The sequence below is a fragment of the Caloenas nicobarica genome, chromosome 1, assembly GCF_036013445.1.
Source record: "Caloenas nicobarica isolate bCalNic1 chromosome 1, bCalNic1.hap1, whole genome shotgun sequence".
NCBI lineage: Eukaryota > Metazoa > Chordata > Aves > Columbiformes > Columbidae > Caloenas > Caloenas nicobarica.
This window is the reverse complement of record NC_088245.1, coordinates 40,449,754-40,465,773: the sequence shown is the minus strand read 5'-3', so window position 1 is coordinate 40,465,773 and position 16,020 is coordinate 40,449,754. Positions and strand designations below refer to the sequence as shown.

At 49.1% G+C, this 16,020-nt stretch overlaps 2 protein-coding genes across 2 annotated transcripts; one reads left to right on the top strand and one right to left on the bottom strand.

Annotated features, from left to right (window-relative positions):
• The first annotated feature begins 1,940 nt into the window (after window positions 1–1,940).
• On the top strand, window positions 1,941–5,975 carry RPS19BP1 (ribosomal protein S19 binding protein 1). Its single transcript, XM_065645696.1, has 4 exons — window positions 1,941–2,036; window positions 2,120–2,266; window positions 2,556–2,653; window positions 3,610–5,975. Exons 1-4 carry the CDS (start codon window positions 1,988–1,990, stop codon window positions 3,742–3,744), a joined length of 429 nt encoding a protein of 142 aa, XP_065501768.1. The 5' UTR covers window positions 1,941–1,987; the 3' UTR covers window positions 3,745–5,975.
• Window positions 5,976–13,000: 7,025 nt separating this feature from the next.
• On the bottom strand, window positions 13,001–16,020 carry ATF4 (activating transcription factor 4). The gene is made up of 3 exons (XM_065626749.1): window positions 15,792–16,020; window positions 14,445–14,759; window positions 13,001–13,932 (listed from the first exon to the last, which is right to left on the bottom strand). Exons 2-3 carry the CDS (start codon window positions 14,659–14,661, stop codon window positions 13,085–13,087), a joined length of 1,065 nt encoding a protein of 354 aa, XP_065482821.1. The 5' UTR covers window positions 14,662–14,759; window positions 15,792–16,020; the 3' UTR covers window positions 13,001–13,084.

Sequence of the window (16,020 nt, the reverse complement as noted above, 5' to 3'; positions counted from 1 at the left end):
GAAAGAGCCTTGCCTTCCCTCCTCAGCACGGTGACCCCTGTGCGCTCATTAAATTTTATTCTGCAGGTAATTGCTGACTAAAATCACAGCAAGTCTGCACTCAGCCTTGCTGGTCAAAGGAGGCATTGCCTGTGTTATGGTTTCTTGCTACTGAAGGTGTTTAATAAGAAGGGAGTCAGATTTTCTGAGAGACCTACATAATTGAGAGCTTCATTAATTGGCGCAGCAGAAATCGAAATAGAATAGTATCAGTAGTGGTCTGCTTTTGAGGTAGAAAGGGCATTTATTTTCCATCAACAGGACAATGAATCAGTGCTGCCTGTACCAAGCTAATTTGTTAAACATGGTTTATAGTGTTGGTAACAAAGATGTTTTTGCATCAGGTGCCTTCACAAGGCACTTATGAGGTTGCACCATTTTGACAGCAAGCATGTGTAACACTTTATTAGGTGTTCCTAATAAAGTTAAATGACACAAATACAGTGTTTAACCAGTAGAATAAGCTGTCTTCAATACACTATGCAATATGTAACCATGAGCAGCTTACAAAGAACCTGTAAATTGTATTTTAGGAGCTAAAAGAGAGCACTTGACTGATGAAGTATTTTTGGAAACACTTCCCCCATGGTAAGATCATTGGCAGCTACCATTTATCTCACTCTGACCAAGATAAAGATAATCTAAGTATACAAGTAATAACAAATCTTCTGCTGACTAGAATGCTCTCTAGTGCTCTCTTCAATTTCAGCAACAGGCTATTAACTCATTGCTTGTTCAGTTTCTGCTTTGCAAAACTACAATAACCTCATTGTAACTTTGTCAGCTTTCACACAAATGGGGGACAAACCTGGCAGGGAACTAAGAGCTGAGCGAGCTCTGTCTTCCACTAGATACTAACAGAAAACAAGAAAATTGAGAAGTGCTCTGCATTACACACCTGGTGGCTGTCCCTCCGAGTCAAGCAAAAAAATGGTTCAGATTACTGTAAAAGGAAAATTGAGAAGCGAGAAACTTAACAAGCAGTAAATGGTTAACACTCCCCAGCCCTGAAGCCAGGAACGAGCACTGAGTAGGTCCTGTCCAGACAAATGTATTAGCACCATCACACCAGCAGATACAGGCAGGGATTCGGAAGTGAATGAACAATAAGACAGGCATGGAGGTGACATCTGCAGAGGCTGCAGAACAACTTCCAGAGAATGAATGCCTTTTAATGAACCGAGGTTTAACTGTTATCAGACCCCATTAGAGATCACTACTACGAGAAACAATGAGAGCCGCCTGTTATCACTTTCTCGCTGCAGGACATGTCTGAGGGACTATAAACCTCTCTCCATCTTCTCCAGTATCACTTGCTACTGCCAGCACTGGCTATAATTGAATAAGCTCTATTCAGACGATAGCTAAATTTAGCAGATATTAGCACCATCTCTAGAGGGACAAAAACAGGGGAAGAGAGCTTTAAATAAATGGACTAAAGTAACACTGAATAATAGATGTGATTCATGGCAGAGTGAACCTCTGTGCCTGAGGAGTCTAGCACACCGTTAAACCTGGATTTTGGGGCCTTACCGAGACAAAACATGACACGGCTGCTGCTGTCCCCTTTCCTGCTGGCCTGTCACTATCCCTGTGAAGGCCCCTGGGGAGCCTGGGCCCAACTGCAGTGGCTCTGTGAAGGTGGAACACAGCGAGCCTGCCGGGACTCACACTGCCGAGGCAGGAGAGAGGGGCGATAAGTAAGGGCCACCAGCGACAGGCCGGCGCACCCGCTGTGGGCGATGCGAGCTCAGGACGAGCCTCGGGCGGCCTCCACGCAACACGGCGCCACAGCATGGCGCACCGGCCTTCGGGCCCAGGCGCCGCCGCAGCGCCAGCCCGCGCACGGCGCCGGAAGTGTGGCGCTGCGGAGACGGAAGCGGCTTCACGCCCGGGCGGAAGTGTGGCGAGGTGGCGGAAGTTGGCTGCCGGTGGGTTGTGCGCGGACATGTCGGCCTCCCTGCTGCGGCGGGGCCTGGAGCTGCTGGAGGCGCCGGGTGGGTCCGCGGGGACCGGGAGGCGTGGGGAGGGTGATTCCCGGCGTGCGGCTCGAGTAACCCCGTCCCTCTTCGCGCTGCAGGCCGGGGAAAGGCCCCGCCTGGACTGCGGCAGGAGCGGGCCGGCCCCAGAGCGGCGGGCGCTGCGAGGCGGAGGAAGGCGGCGGCGGCGGCGGAGCCCCGGAGGAACAAGGCCACGGTCAAGGGCAGAGTCGTGAAGTCGGCGATAGGTGAGTCGTGGCTGGGTTCCGGGGCGGGGCGGGAAGCAGCTTTGCCGCCCTGCGCAGCCCTCGGACCCTGTTCCCTTGTGCTGTCCCGCAGCCGCCCGCCCCGGTCGCTTCTAGCCGCCCCTCCCCGTGTGGTCCTCCTGGGTGCCTGCTCGGTGTCCCCTGCTTAAAAACGGCCTGGTCTGTGGAAGCACCCCTATCGCTGAGCTCTAGCAGTGTCTCTTTCTCCCGGGGCCTTCCTGATCAATCCTTGTGCGCTGCTGATGTTTTGTCCCACTCTGCTCTGACCTAGAGGAGTATCATAAGAAGAAAGCTGTGAACCACCTGAGCGAAAACCTACAGTATATGCTGAAGAGACGACTTGTTGCAAACAAAGCCATCACAGAGCAAGTGAGATGGTCACTTCTTTCTCTGGGGGTCTGCCTCCGCTGAGGAACACGGGTGAATGGGAATCAGCCCCAGATGTTCCAGCTGAGGCCATATCTGAAGGAGTCAGGTTAAGTTTCTTTCTGCCCTGGCAAAACAACTTATTAAGCTTTAAACTCTTTTGAATTGTTGTCCTCTATTATGTTCTTTGATACTAGTTAAAATGTGCTGACAGCTATTGGCTTTTCTTAATTACCAAAGATATTTCATAGCTTCAGCTGGTGAAGAAGCCCTGGTTCAGACCTCCCCACTGTCAATCAAATTGGCTTTCTCTGTAGCTGGAGGCTGTTCAGCAAAGAGCTAAATTTGCTGCCAGCTCACGTAATAGGAAGTTCGTAGCATCCTGAGTGATGTTTCTCATAACCTGAGAATTTAACCAGTGGTCTTCTCCAAAAGGTGGATGGTGCGTGCTAGGATTTGAAGGGAATAGCTGACACTGCTAGAATATTGGACTATTTTTATGAGATACAGGCTGGTAACTTACATAAACAAACCAAGTGGTTTAGGCCAGTGTTGCTCAGGCTGGATGTTGTGAAAGGAGGTAATGGTATATTAGAAAATGCTGAGGAAACTCCACCAACTTGTTGGTTTTTCAGGCTCTCTCATGGAGAGACGAGATAAAAGAAGGTCACAGTTTCAGAAAGATCTGAATTGAACTCAATGTTTCTGTCTGCGTGACAGTTACCAGAGGGTAGTTTTCATATTTGATTCCATATACTAAGTTGGTATTTGCTGTTGTCCCAGTCACCCGCTTTGGTTAAAGTCAGTGATTGCCTCTCACTTTTCTTTGGAGGTATTCCAGGATATCACAGGGTACTAGTAGAACAGCAGGGATGCTGCAGGTGAGCTTGGAAATCATCATTTTGTGGTTTGGTCTGGATAACAATGACTGTTGTTTTTTCCTTTTTTATTGTCTGAAGGTTCTTGTGCAGAACAGAGGCAGGAAGTCCAAAGATCAGCCTCCAAAGAAGGTGGCAAAGAAGAAGCCTCAGGGCACTGTCTTTACTGAGGAAGATTTCCGTAAATTTGAGAGAGAATACTTTGGGAGACCGTAAATAACGTGACAGGGATTCTCACAGCTCCAGCCTTTCTGCAGCTGAGTGCTGAACACACAGGACTGACCATTTCTTCAGCATGTTTGAGACAGGACACAGGACACTTGTTTCTGTCAGCAAGAGCTTTAATGTCACGCTTGCAGAGCAGCTCTGTATCTATGCAGAACTTGTTACTGGCCAGCTCGTGCCATGGAGGTTCTCTTGGCTCTGAGATGCATTGTCTTTATAATTATCTCCCTTCAGCCAGCACGCCTTGCATTCTTAATGCAGAAGGGTGAACCAAGCCAAATATAAATCTTGTTCCCTTTCCTCAGGATGTAAGGCTTCTGCTACCTGTGTAATTTGGCAGGGAGCTTTAAAGTACTGTATCTGAATGGAGAAGCGTTTTGGACCGCCAGTGATAGATCATCAGAAGGGAAGAATGCTTTGAAAGACTGTTAAACCGGAGTAGCCCTGCAGTTTTTATTCTTGTTACAGCCTCTGTCAGGGTTTCAGTCATTTTGTATATGTCATTTGATTAAATAATTGTTGCAAGCACTACCTGTCTTTGCCTTTGTAATAGTCATTATGATGACAGGCTACAACTGATGAAGACAAACGGTATCACTGTTCTGATCCAAGCATTCCTCTCTTTAGGATGACTCAGTTGTGTGATTCACCTCTCTGATTCACGTTGACACGTATTTAATCTTCTCTCTGACATGCTCAGGCCTTCAAAGAGTGCAGACTGGAACAGAGATGACTCTTGTCTTGCCTGCTCACGGTCTCTCCAAGGAAGAACTCTTGCATGGATAAAGTTGTCCTTTGGATTCTTAAACCTAAGCCTCTCACCGCCATTCAGGAGGGCACCGCTGCTGGGTGCTGCCAGCTCCTGGAGCCAGGAGGGGTTGTGACCAGGTGTCAGTCTCCGCATGAAGTTTAAATCTTCTGAGCCAGAGGTTGTGGTGCTGGGTTGAAGAGAAGTTTTTCTACCAGTAGCTCAGTTCTCTGCTGCAACAAATAGAAGGCCCAGCAGGTGGGAGTGTTGTTACAGACACTCTTCCTTGCTAAGCCACTGTAAATATGCCCCTGGAGAGCTCCTGCCACTGCCCTTTCCCGCCCCTTGCCGAAGAAGATGGGAAGTGTGCTCCCTTTGGAAAAGAAGAGGTAAGGAGAGGGGCTAATGCCAAGCTTTGCTTAGACTCAGGAGCTGATTACAAGTGGCTTGGCTAACCTGAGTGGCAGCTCAGTTAGATGTCAGCACTGAAGGGAATTTGGTAACCTTTCCGTGCCTTTTGATTGTAATTGTGGCATCCTCATTAGGCTGTTCCTCCTCTGCTGTGTTCTTTCCCTCTTGTCTGCATGAGAGGGAAGGTCACCCAGATGTACAAGGTCCAGACGGGGGAAGTAGCGAATATGTGTGTTCTGGAAATTGTGTAATAGCATGTGGGAGGGGATTTCTTGTAACAGGATCAAGTTCAACTATCTGCAGCCAAAAGTGGTAAATATATAACAGTTCAAAGACCAGTTCCCTTCTTTTTCAGCTTGTTCGTTGCTACTAAAGTTAAAAAAGATGTTTAAAAAAGAGAATGACTGCTTCTTAAAAGAATGGAAACACTATTATTTGAAAAAGTAGTTGAGCCAAATGTGTGTGCAGCACGTGTCTTCTTTAAGACATCTGCACCCTGCGTCTGCCGCAGTGTGTATGAGCTGGTCGAGCACACACAGCTCTCTGTGGAGATGTCACGAAGACTATCTATAGCGTGAAAAAGCTGGCAGTGCCACAGCTTGACTTGAAAGCAGGAAATTGCTGGGGTGTTACTTTGTGTCAAGCCCTCAGTATTTGGTAGTTCCTTTGACCTTACAGAGGTCCTTCGTGTCACCTCATATGCCTCCTCTACCAGTTCCTCCTACGCCACCGTTTGCAGGAGGAGAGCGAAACCATCCTTTGTTGCTCCGGAAAGGAGCACTCAGGTGATGTGGTTCCCTCTTTCTGTACAAAACCCAGCTTGTTCGCTTGCAAATGTAAGCAAACAGAAAAGCTGTTCTTACAAAGTTAATGAGGAAATTAAAAGTGAGGCCTAGAGAAATTTTCTCCAAGGATAACACCCCCTTCCCCCTGATCTGTGGAGTTCTCAAGTTGGACGGCAGTTCTAAAGATTACTGGCTGGAAGACTATTAGTACCAACACAATCAGCATACTTCTTGTGGCTACATTGTTGTATTGTTAAAGAGGGTAAAGGTACCTGACTGACTGGATTTTGCCATATGAAATAAAACTTTGTTGTACAGCCAACAGTATCCTTAAGTACATTAAGCTTTAGCTTATGGGAGAAAAACAAGCAGAAATGAATGGGTGGCTCTAGATAAACCACCTTCTGCTGGGGCAAAGATCTGACATGTTCTAGCCTTGATTTTCCACCTCTCTAGCAGAGCTGGAGCTCCCAGAAAGAAGAGCAGTGCTACCTGCATACTGGGGAGATAAGGACAGGAGTTGGTTGGCCTCTGAGGTTAATGTATTCATGCTAGAGGGGAGAATGGATACCAGCCTGTTGCATGTGCCTGATGATAAGCTAGAGCTAAGCACCTTCTCATGTTACGGTCTAGTTGTGCCTAGAGCACACCAGCTCCTCAAGCTGTGCTGGGACCCCAAGAGGTGCCTGTCTTGGAGCAACCTGTGTCATCTCTCTGTTCCTCACAGCCAGACTTTGCCGCCACACAAAGGAGAGAAGCGGGGCTCAGGGAAGGAGCAGCTGCCGTAGCTGCTTTTCCCATTTGACCTCTGGTTCCCACGCCAAACACTGCCGCCCGCAGCCCTCGGACCTGCCGGGTGGAATTTCTGTCCCGTGCAGCTGTGAGCGGTGGTGCGGGGAGGCATCTCGATGGCTGCATGCTGTCCGAGCTCATTGGGCTGCTGGCGCTCTGCCCAGCTCTGCGACACCGGCTGAGTGTCCTGCAGCAGAGAACAGAGGTGGCGGAGCTGGGGAAGGAGGAGGGGGTGCCATCTTACAGTGCATCCACGCCCCCAGGCAGCAGCTAGTGGGAATGGGAGGTGGCAGCAGCAGCTTTAATATAAATGCAAATAAAAGATCTGGAGTGTTATTTATGCAGTGGAACCTTTCCAGGGACATGGTTTAGAGGAGGAAGAGCAACCCCTAGACCCTCAGTGTTGAGTTAGCTTTTTGTGAATAAGATTCATCAAGCCAGTTAATGCCCTATTGATTCCTCTGTTATGTGAATGGAAAGCAAACAGGAATATTTGTTTGGACAGGTAGAAGCTAATGCAAACCGATGCAGCCTCTGCTGTGTCAGCAAGTCTTCTTTAGTGTAGAAAGCAACACCAGCCAATATCAGTGTTATATGGGGGGGAGGACTGTAAATGTAAACCAAGAAAATGCAGTTGCTCAGGACACTAACCAGCTTTTTACCTCTGAAATGCAATAGCTGTAACAAACCTGGCTGCAAAGGAACAAAGACAGACTGTAGAACTTGCTCAGGCAAATATGACTTAATATGCTGAAAAAGCTGCGGGGCAATACTGGGGAGAGGGTCCTAAAAACCTTTGGGAATCTCAGCTTCTCGTTTCTTTTTCAGGACTGACTCCCATTTCAGTCTTGCTGATGATCAGCACAGCATCAGCACTGACAACCCTGATGGGCTCCCAAATGCTTCAGGTAAGGGACTGGTTATTGTAGAAAGGATGCACAGCAGCAGTGCCCTGAATAACTCACAAATGAAAAGTTACAGCAAAAGGAAGTTTCTCATTTTGAGACAAGGAGACCCATCAATTCAATTAAAAATGAGGAGCATAAAAGAAGACAGGCTGCCTAATGCCTGCTCAAAATGTGGAACTCCAGCCAAGCCAGGCGGAAGGGTTAGTAGGTTTGAGACAGATTAAAGGTTTGCATGTCTATCCATAGTTACATTAAATAGGATTAACAGTGCCAACCACTAACTGGTGGGGGCAGGAGACATAAAAAGCATGAAGGTTGCGCTGCAGCTGTCTACAGGCTTACAGGCACCTTTTTCTGAACAGATCAGTTGTTGGCAGGGCTAACCAGTAATCCAGCCAAGCTGGTCTGTCCTGAGCTGCACCATTTGTGTGCCAGCAAGTCCATTTATCTCCTTTAACGGGAGGCAAAGACCATGTCTCTTTCTTTGACTGTCCATGTGCTGCAATGGAGATGCAGAGGAGTGCCAGAACAAGGAGATTCTCTGCCCTATATAAATTAAGCTGACATGTCTGATGCACTTGGAACTCACTCCTTGCCATTTTTTTGAAGGGTGTGTATGTGTAAAAAGGAGGAAAAGAGCAGCTGAAGGAGAAATGAGAGGCAGCTAGCCATTAATTGGAGAACATGCACCTAGGTAATAGCGAAATTGGAGCTTGTGGGTAGAGCCGGCTTCATTCGGTGGCTTGTGACACTGCATGAGCACACTGAAAATAATGCAGGGACAGCATACCTGGGACACCTGAGGAGACAAAATAGTATTGCCTAGGTTGGGGGACCAGGCTCCTCTGTTAATTCACAAGCCCCAGCTAAACAACCTGAAGCGTTTCAATGGGAAAATCAGCAGAAATGAGCTTTTCTGGCCCAGCAAGGGTTACTCATGGTAAGACCCCAAGACTGTCTTTGCACTGGGAATGAAGCGTAACAGGAGCATATGTGCTGGAATGCACGGCAAGGCTGTGAATACATCGGGAGGACAGAGGAAGGGAAGTTGTCTCCAGAAGCTACTCTGACTGTATTAAGAAAAAAATAGTATACACAATATAGAAATTATGCATACAGGAAGGACAACATAGATCCTGTTGTTTTTGAAGGCCTAAGCCTATGGAAAAATAAAGAAAACGTGTGATTCTAAACAAAAATGTGTAATTTCCCACACCAAAAAAAAGGCTTTCTGAATTAGAAACAGGTTTAATAAGTGGAGAAGAAGGGGGGCTACACAGCAGTGAGGGCTGAGAAAGCAAGGGACATCTCAAAACAGAGGAAGTATATGGATATGCCAAGAACAAAAGCTGAACCATACCTTTAAAAAAAAGGTGAGGCAATACTTAATGAGGTTGTAGGAAGTGCAGGCAAGACAAGGAGTATATTTTTTTCAAGGGGCACATGACTCCTCTCTGGAGAAAATATGGCTTTGGGGCTGGGGGAGAGGGGGCTGTGACCAGACTGCCACTGTGTGAAATTGTTTCGATCAGAATAATCCACATTTTTATTCTACCAGTCCAGCTCAGCAGCGCCGAGGGAGCATTCATCTCCCAAAGGACAGCCTGTCCTTGCAGCTATTTCTGGGCTTTCTGCCAGGGCAAAAGCTATTTGGAAGATTTTATCGTCATTCTTCCTTCATTCTCCAAAGCTGCAGCTGGGGATTTATTTTTGTAAGCGCGCTGCAAAGGTGCATCTGGTTCTCTGCGCAGGCATGCGAAGAAGTGGTCAGCGGGGGTGGTTTCCTCTTCTCGTTTGTAAAGAGAAGTGCAAGCACCTGGGCCTCTCTAGAGGCAGGGCGAAGAGGAAGGTGGTTATAAATATCTTGATAACAGCAGAAACAAGCTCGTGAGAAGAGGCCGTATGTTGGCAGAGCAGCTTTGTGAGCAGTGAACCGCCAGGGGTTGTTTGGTTATGTATGGAAATATCAGACTCATGTTTACCATGTAGCACAAAGTCAGCTCAGGAACCAGCAGCCTGAGGGTCATCCACACTGTGCGTGTGAAGTCCACTTCACTGCCCCTAATTCAAAGGAAAAATAACTGAGACAGAAATCCCTTCAGCCGTGCCAACTTCAGATTGAAACAGCATTTATATAACGTATATTGGGGGAATTCTGCTGTTTCCAAGTATATAGAACAACTGAGCTGCTCCCGGGGTATGTAAAGCCTGTATTTCATGCACTACAATCTATTTCTGGACATGGTATCACACTGTATGCAAGCTGCAAGGATTCGATTGAAGCACATTTATTCTGAGAGGCTGTGAGAAAAAGAAGACAGCTTCTGCAGTTTGCAAAATGTAAAATCAGTCACCAGGCAGGAGGCTCTCAGACCTTTTTTTCTCCTGTGGGCTGGGGTTTGTAACGTGACCGTGTCCTTGGTGTTCTTGCAGCAGGCTGGACAAGCTGCTGGGCTGCAGAGCCAAGTGGTGTGACACCAGCTGTGCCTAACACAAGCCGGGAGGAAAAGGCTAAATGACAAACGCAGCGGAAGAGTCAGCCCTCATCTCTAGCCAGTGTAAAATCTTAACGAAGTTACTAAGTATGGAAACGCAGCGTCATTTCAGCAGGCGTTGCATAAGGTTGCCATATTGGCTGCCTCTGCAAAGCTGCAAGCTCAGAGCCTCAGCAAACAGTAACGATGCCAGCTGCTCCCTCAGAGCAAGTGTCTGGTTCTCCTGCAAGGAGTCCTATAAAACACACACCTGGACAAGGGGCAGAGAGTGAAGCAGGATGGGTGCGTCATGCATCCCTTGTCTCCTCTCCCAGCTCTGATCTTCCTTTCCTGGAGTGAGTGTAATTTGGTTAACTGGAGCTACGTATTCTCCAGAGGGCTGTAGAAACTAGAACCCTGTATCTACTGGCCAGCACAGATGCTGCCTCATCTGCCTGCAGAGCACGAACTCAAAAGAAAAAAAAATATTTTAGTCAGGGGAGGCTCGCAGAGAGCCCTGCCATGGGGTGGTGGACAAAGGTACTGACATCTTTCCAGGCTTTGGGTGAGCTGAGCAGGGGCTGCAAAAATATAACCACTACCCTCACAACACAGGCTGCTGGCAGGCTTAAGCAGAAGTTGCAATGGCTCTAAGGGAAGTAGAAGTGGTTGCCCCATGGCTGGAAAGGGGGATTAGCCTGGGGAGGAGAGGAGAGGCTTGCCCTGCTCAGAGAAGCCACTTGCTCGTACACTCATACAGGTCACCCTGTTTTCTGTGGCTCAGCTGAGATCAAGCACATCAACAGTCACCTCAGGTGTAGATTTGACCCATCAAGGGCAAGATTGTCCTGCTCATTGGGCTTTCCTGCCTCTAGTTACCCCTGTCCCCAGCTTTGCAGGTCCAGCTGATCTGAAAGAAACCTATTAGGTTGCTTTACCTCACAAAACAGAACAGTTCCCCATCCCTGCATGCGGTGACCGATAAGCTTTGGAGAGCAAAGCAGCACTTGAAGCAGGACTGTGATGTGCTGCCAGCCTGCAGTGCTCCCCACTTACACAGTACATGTCAGAGCACTTGTCTGCGAGATGAGAGGTGTAGCAGATGCTCCCATGAAGGTGAGTCATCCAGGCCAAGGCTACTGAAACAACAAGGAACTCACTGCCTCATGAAACCCAAGGTGATGGTCCTAGTTACCCATTTTCAATGTGGCATGAGCCCTAGCTCCTGAGAGGGAGTCTTTTTGCTGTAAGTGAAGTAGCATCCGTGTCACCCAGGCCTCAGCTGTAAGCACCGGCAGGTCACGTCACCACCAAGGGCCTGACCTGCTCAGCCTTCCCTGCTGGCAACTGGCTGCCAGCTGCCAGCAGCCACCTCCTTCATCTGCTGCTGGAGGAGCCCCCAGGCAGCAGGTCCCAGAGCGCATGGCTGTTGTCCCATGTCACACACCAGCTAATGGCTTGGGCAACGAATAGGGCTGGAGGACTGCGCCCCTAGCTTGAGGACACAAGGAGCTTAAGTGTCAGAAACACAGGCCTCCCGCCCCCCGCCCCCCAAGGCTGCAATCAAACAAACTACTTTCTGTTTTAAATACCATTAGGGGCCTTTTTGCTCCCTGCTCTGGTGCTGGCTGGAGCCCAGCTCTGGCCAAGGCCAGTCCTGAAGCCACCACACTGCGTGTGAGCGCCAGCCAGACGGGGACGTGCAGGTGCCTGAGCTGGGCAGCTTACTGGGTCATGTCAGTGCAAGTGAGAAGGAATCTTAACTCCTCAGGGAAAAATGTGCACGTCCACATGCCAAAGCCAGCTCCAGCAGGCCAAGCAGGGATTAGGCGCTGCTAAATCTGAGTATCAGTGGCCAAAAAAAAAAAAAAAAAATCAATGTCCCAAATCCTGAAGCTTCTATTAGCAGAGTATGGCAATGCTGGATGTGGAACTTCACTGACATTCAGAACCTCACAGAACTAGAACCAGTCTAAAAAAATTTAGTTGCATTGAGTGCTTAGACTATAAACTTACTCCCTAATAGCAGGGCACTAATTAATATCTACAGGCAGAAACCACCCTGCTACACAGGCTCCTGCCTGTAGTCTTTGCATCCAAGTCCTCTTCAGTGTGTAATAGAGGCCATCACAGTAGGGTTGTGTTTTATTTTTTCCCCATTGCATCTTTTCTGTTGCCACACTGGCACCAGCGTTAACCTGCCTACCATGGCCCCACTGAGCAATGCAAACCCCAGGAGCCAGGCTGCAGCTCGCTGTCAACAACCCCCACCTGTGTCCCCAGCACACACACGCTGCTCCAGCTCTCTCACCAGCCCCCGGGCTGCCTCAGCAGTAGAGCTGGTCTAGCTTTATAGACCAACTCATCTGTTTGTTCCCTTGGCAGATTTAAATTTATGTTTACACCTTCCAATTGGACACTACTCTGTGGCTGTCAGAAGAAGCCTCCAAGTCTTTCACACTTTGGAACATGAATGTCTTCTGACTTTAAGAGCACTAAGGGTAACCCAACCCATCTGGCCCAGCTGACTTAACCACAGTGTGAGAGCTGCCCCTACTCCCACCCCACCAGCTTGGGTCAGGAAACACACCTCCTGACCATGTTTTGGACATATTTGGGGAGCCATGTGGAGATGAGAAACCAGAGGAACCAGTTCAACACTGCCATGACTCACTCTGGAGTATTTCCAAGTGAGCTACTCATTTCTTCCTATTTATGTTCACAACCATTTTTTCATGTTTTGTACCCATTTCTCTCCTTCAGAAATTATGACCCTCCCACCAGAGCCTTTAGCTTATCTTGTACAAAGACCTTGCACAGACCCTCCAAGTTATTTAAATTGAATGCTTTTGCTACTGGAGAACTGGGTGCACATCACTTTGACACCCCCCACACCAGTTTATGTATCTGATGTAGAACTGCTGAAACACGTAAACTGCAGGTGACAAGCCATTGGAGTCACTGCATCATTTGTACAGACTGACCGCACTCTGTGCACTCGCCCAGCAGAACAGCACATTCTCTGAAGACATCAGTACACCCTACAGCTTGGTGTTTGTATTTACACCTACATGTGGTGCAAGTTGTGCTTGTTTTCTGGGTACCCAGATCTCACACAAGAACTGCACGTTTACTGTAAAATAATTTATTAGACAGCAATACACAGCTTTAGCAGCAAGCTTATATACATGCACATAAACACTACTTATTACCCTACTCAGGGACTCTAGCTCTTTTGCCCTTGGCCTGGCGGACCTCTTCAATCAGATCTTTTAGGTACTGGATTTCCTTGCTAAGGGAATCTGCTTTCTCCTTCAGGGCCTGATTCTTCTGCTCTAGCTCTCTGCACTCCCCAGACAGTGCCTCCTGTTCCGCCCGCTTCTTCTGCCGGTATCGTGTGGCAGCTGTCTTATTCTGCTCCATCTTTTTCAGTTTCTTATCCATTTTCTTTTCTCCTTTCATCTTTGCTGGCACTACCTTCTCTGCAGGGTAATCATATGGCTTGGACCGCACGGAGCCACAGGTGGCATCTGTGGGCAACTGGTGGTCATGGGGGGACCCAAGCGAATGGGTAGGGCTGTGCTGGGGTGTTCCCAGGTAGGAGTCTGGGCTCATGCATATTCCACTGTCATCTGAATGGTTCTCCTCCTCTTTCTCGGACTTGGTGATCACTACCACATAGGTGGGGCCCTCCTGTTTTCTTTCTCCTTCCAGAACATCCACTTCACTACCTAGATCTAAACTAAATGAATGGTCTGGAGTGGAAGTCAGAGACCCTGGGGAGAGGGGAAAGGACCAAAGGGAAGCAAATGGGGCCATTGGATCTGTTCCCATGGGAGATTCGGGGAGATGGGTGATTAGGTCAGTTATCAGTGGAGGCTCTTTGTTGTGAAATTCCTGGATGGTAGGGTTAAATAGGAGATCACACGTGTCTTCCAACGTGGCCATCAGCTCGTCTGGTGAGGTGGCTTCCAGATGTTCCATACCTAACAGAGCATCAAAATCAAATTCCTTCAGATCCATCTTCTCCACCATCCACTCCATGCCAGAAAAGGCATCCTCTGTACAATAAAGAAATGACCATTTCAGTAGAACAGCAACCAATGCAATTTAAGCACCTGAAAATCTAGAAATTAATCTTTTAACATTGTCTCTTATATTGGTATGAAAAAATCCTCTGCCATTTAGCTACGTAACACTGCATGGTACCATGGAAGCCATCAGCTGTTCTGACATTCCTTCCCCCTTACTCCAAGACCAGAAGAATTCAGGGCTATTTGAAACATACAGCCATGCTTGCTTCTTGTGACCTCTGCCAGGGAACAGCACCACAGGAGCTGGTATGTTATTAAAAGGGCAACAGAAGTGTCATTTTACCATACACCAGTCCAGTAACCAGCAATTCTGTATTGTGCAAGCAGTGTGGTACACATGGCTTCCAAGCAGAGGTATGCACATGGGGTTGTCTTAATATTTATGAAAACCTACCAATTTCAACTTTTTAAATTGGAATGTTACTCAATATATTATGTGCCACTGTGATTGATGCACTTTATGCAAATAAATGACTTACCCTGGCTGCTACCTATGGTGTTGCCTAAACTGTCCACAGCAAGCCAATTGGAGGAGACTGCCTTAGCCTTGTCGCTGGAGAACCCATGCGAACCGAGGGGCTCGGCCACCTCCAGGTAGTCATCTAGGAGTCCCAAACTTTCCTCAGCCACCGAACACGGCTGGCTGAAGGGGGATAATGAATCCCCCAACAGCATCTCGTTGTTCAAGAGGCTCATCTTCTTCAGTTTTTAACGCTTTGATGTCAAAGGAAGTAGACAAGGAGAAGGTCTTTTCGTCGGCTACAGCAATGCTGCTGTGTGGTGCTTTGAAAAACCTGCAAACAAAACTTTAATTCATCAGTACTTGTTTGACCAGCATAGCAGCTTTTCAAAAGCAAGGCAACTTTAGAGGTGTGGCAGCACTCTAGAGGCTTGTCTAACTCCTCCATTTGCGGGGCTGTTTGCTTGCGACATGACATCTTTAGGCTTTTAATTCCCCACTAAAGGCTCCCCAGAGCCGGGCTCCAAGTGCGAGTCTCCCCCGGGCTCCACGCTGCCCGAAGGCGGGCAGGGCCCCGCCCCGCCGCCCTGCCTCCCGCCCCGCCGGCAGCGCAGCCATTTCGCGGCCCCGCCGCGTCCCGCTCCGCCCGCCCCGCCGCCGCCATTTTGTGTCGTGCCACGTTTCCAGCGCCGGCTCCCCGGGGCCCGGCACCCCGGACAAGGACAACGGGCCCGTCCTGAAACCAACCCGCTCACGGCGCAGGGCTTTTGTGTGAGAAACCGAATCGAGTGACAACCCCCCCACTCTTCACCCCCCCCTTATTTTTTTCCACTCGAGCTTCCAGAGGGTTACGAAGCCTGTCCAGATCACCAAGGCAGAATGAACGCTGCAGCACTAAAGGATTACAGCTCCGCTGCCCATCCGTACCGACAGCCCCTGGGTATCTCGGGACGATACACCCAGTGGTCCTCACACCCAGAACTCCAGTTCCCCGTCTCCCCCAGCAATGTGCTGCTCTTACTCCCACGGCAACCCCATGAAATGGAAAAAAAAAAAAAAACCACGCTTTCGGGAAATGAGTTTTCTCGAACGATAAAAGACACGGGAATTCCCTGTAATTTCGTCTGAAGTGGCATTTCCTGCCATTTCTGACACCCGCCGCTGCCGGGGAAGTGGAGCCCACACAAAGATGCCTCCTCCTCCCGTCCTATTACCCAGATACTTCCCCTCCCTCCCCCCCCGGGAGATACCATTCCTTACCCTATGGGTGATACACCTAGCCTGAAAAGGCCACTTAAAAGGGGAGACGAATACGACTAGCAGCACACAGGTGACGGAATTCCCGTCCCTCACACACGATACTCACGCCATGGTTGCAGATGCCGGGGGTGTGCTGAGGCCGCCGCCGCTGCTGCTGCCCCTGCTGCACTGGCCGATGCCGCCGCTGGCCCTGCCGCCCTTAAAGAGCCATGGCGGCCAGGGGAGGGGAGACTGCTCCGGTCCGCGCCGCGCGGGAGGCTGCTGCGCGCACAGACTCTCACACAACCTCCACTTCCCGTCACCGAGACACAATGAGGTGGCACCGCCCGCGCGCC

What these genes read in the sequence shown, in the direction of transcription:
- RPS19BP1 (XM_065645696.1), top strand. Translation starts at nt 1,988, where the DNA reads ATGTCGGCCTCCCTGCTGCGGCGGGGCCTGGAGCTGCTGGAGGCGCCG. An exon ending in GGAGCTGCTGGAGGCGCCGG is followed by an intron (nt 2,037 to 2,119) that starts GTGGGTCCGCGG and finishes TTCGCGCTGCAG; the next exon opens with GCCGGGGAAAGGCCCCGCCT. An exon ending in AGTCGTGAAGTCGGCGATAG is followed by an intron (nt 2,267 to 2,555) that starts GTGAGTCGTGGC and finishes GCTCTGACCTAG; the next exon opens with AGGAGTATCATAAGAAGAAA.
- ATF4 (XM_065626749.1), bottom strand. Translation starts at nt 14,661, where the DNA reads ATGAGCCTCTTGAACAACGAGATGCTGTTGGGGGATTCATTATCCCCC. An exon ending in CACCATAGGTAGCAGCCAGG is followed by an intron (nt 13,933 to 14,444) that starts GTAAGTCATTTA and finishes TTTATTGTACAG; the next exon opens with AGGATGCCTTTTCTGGCATG.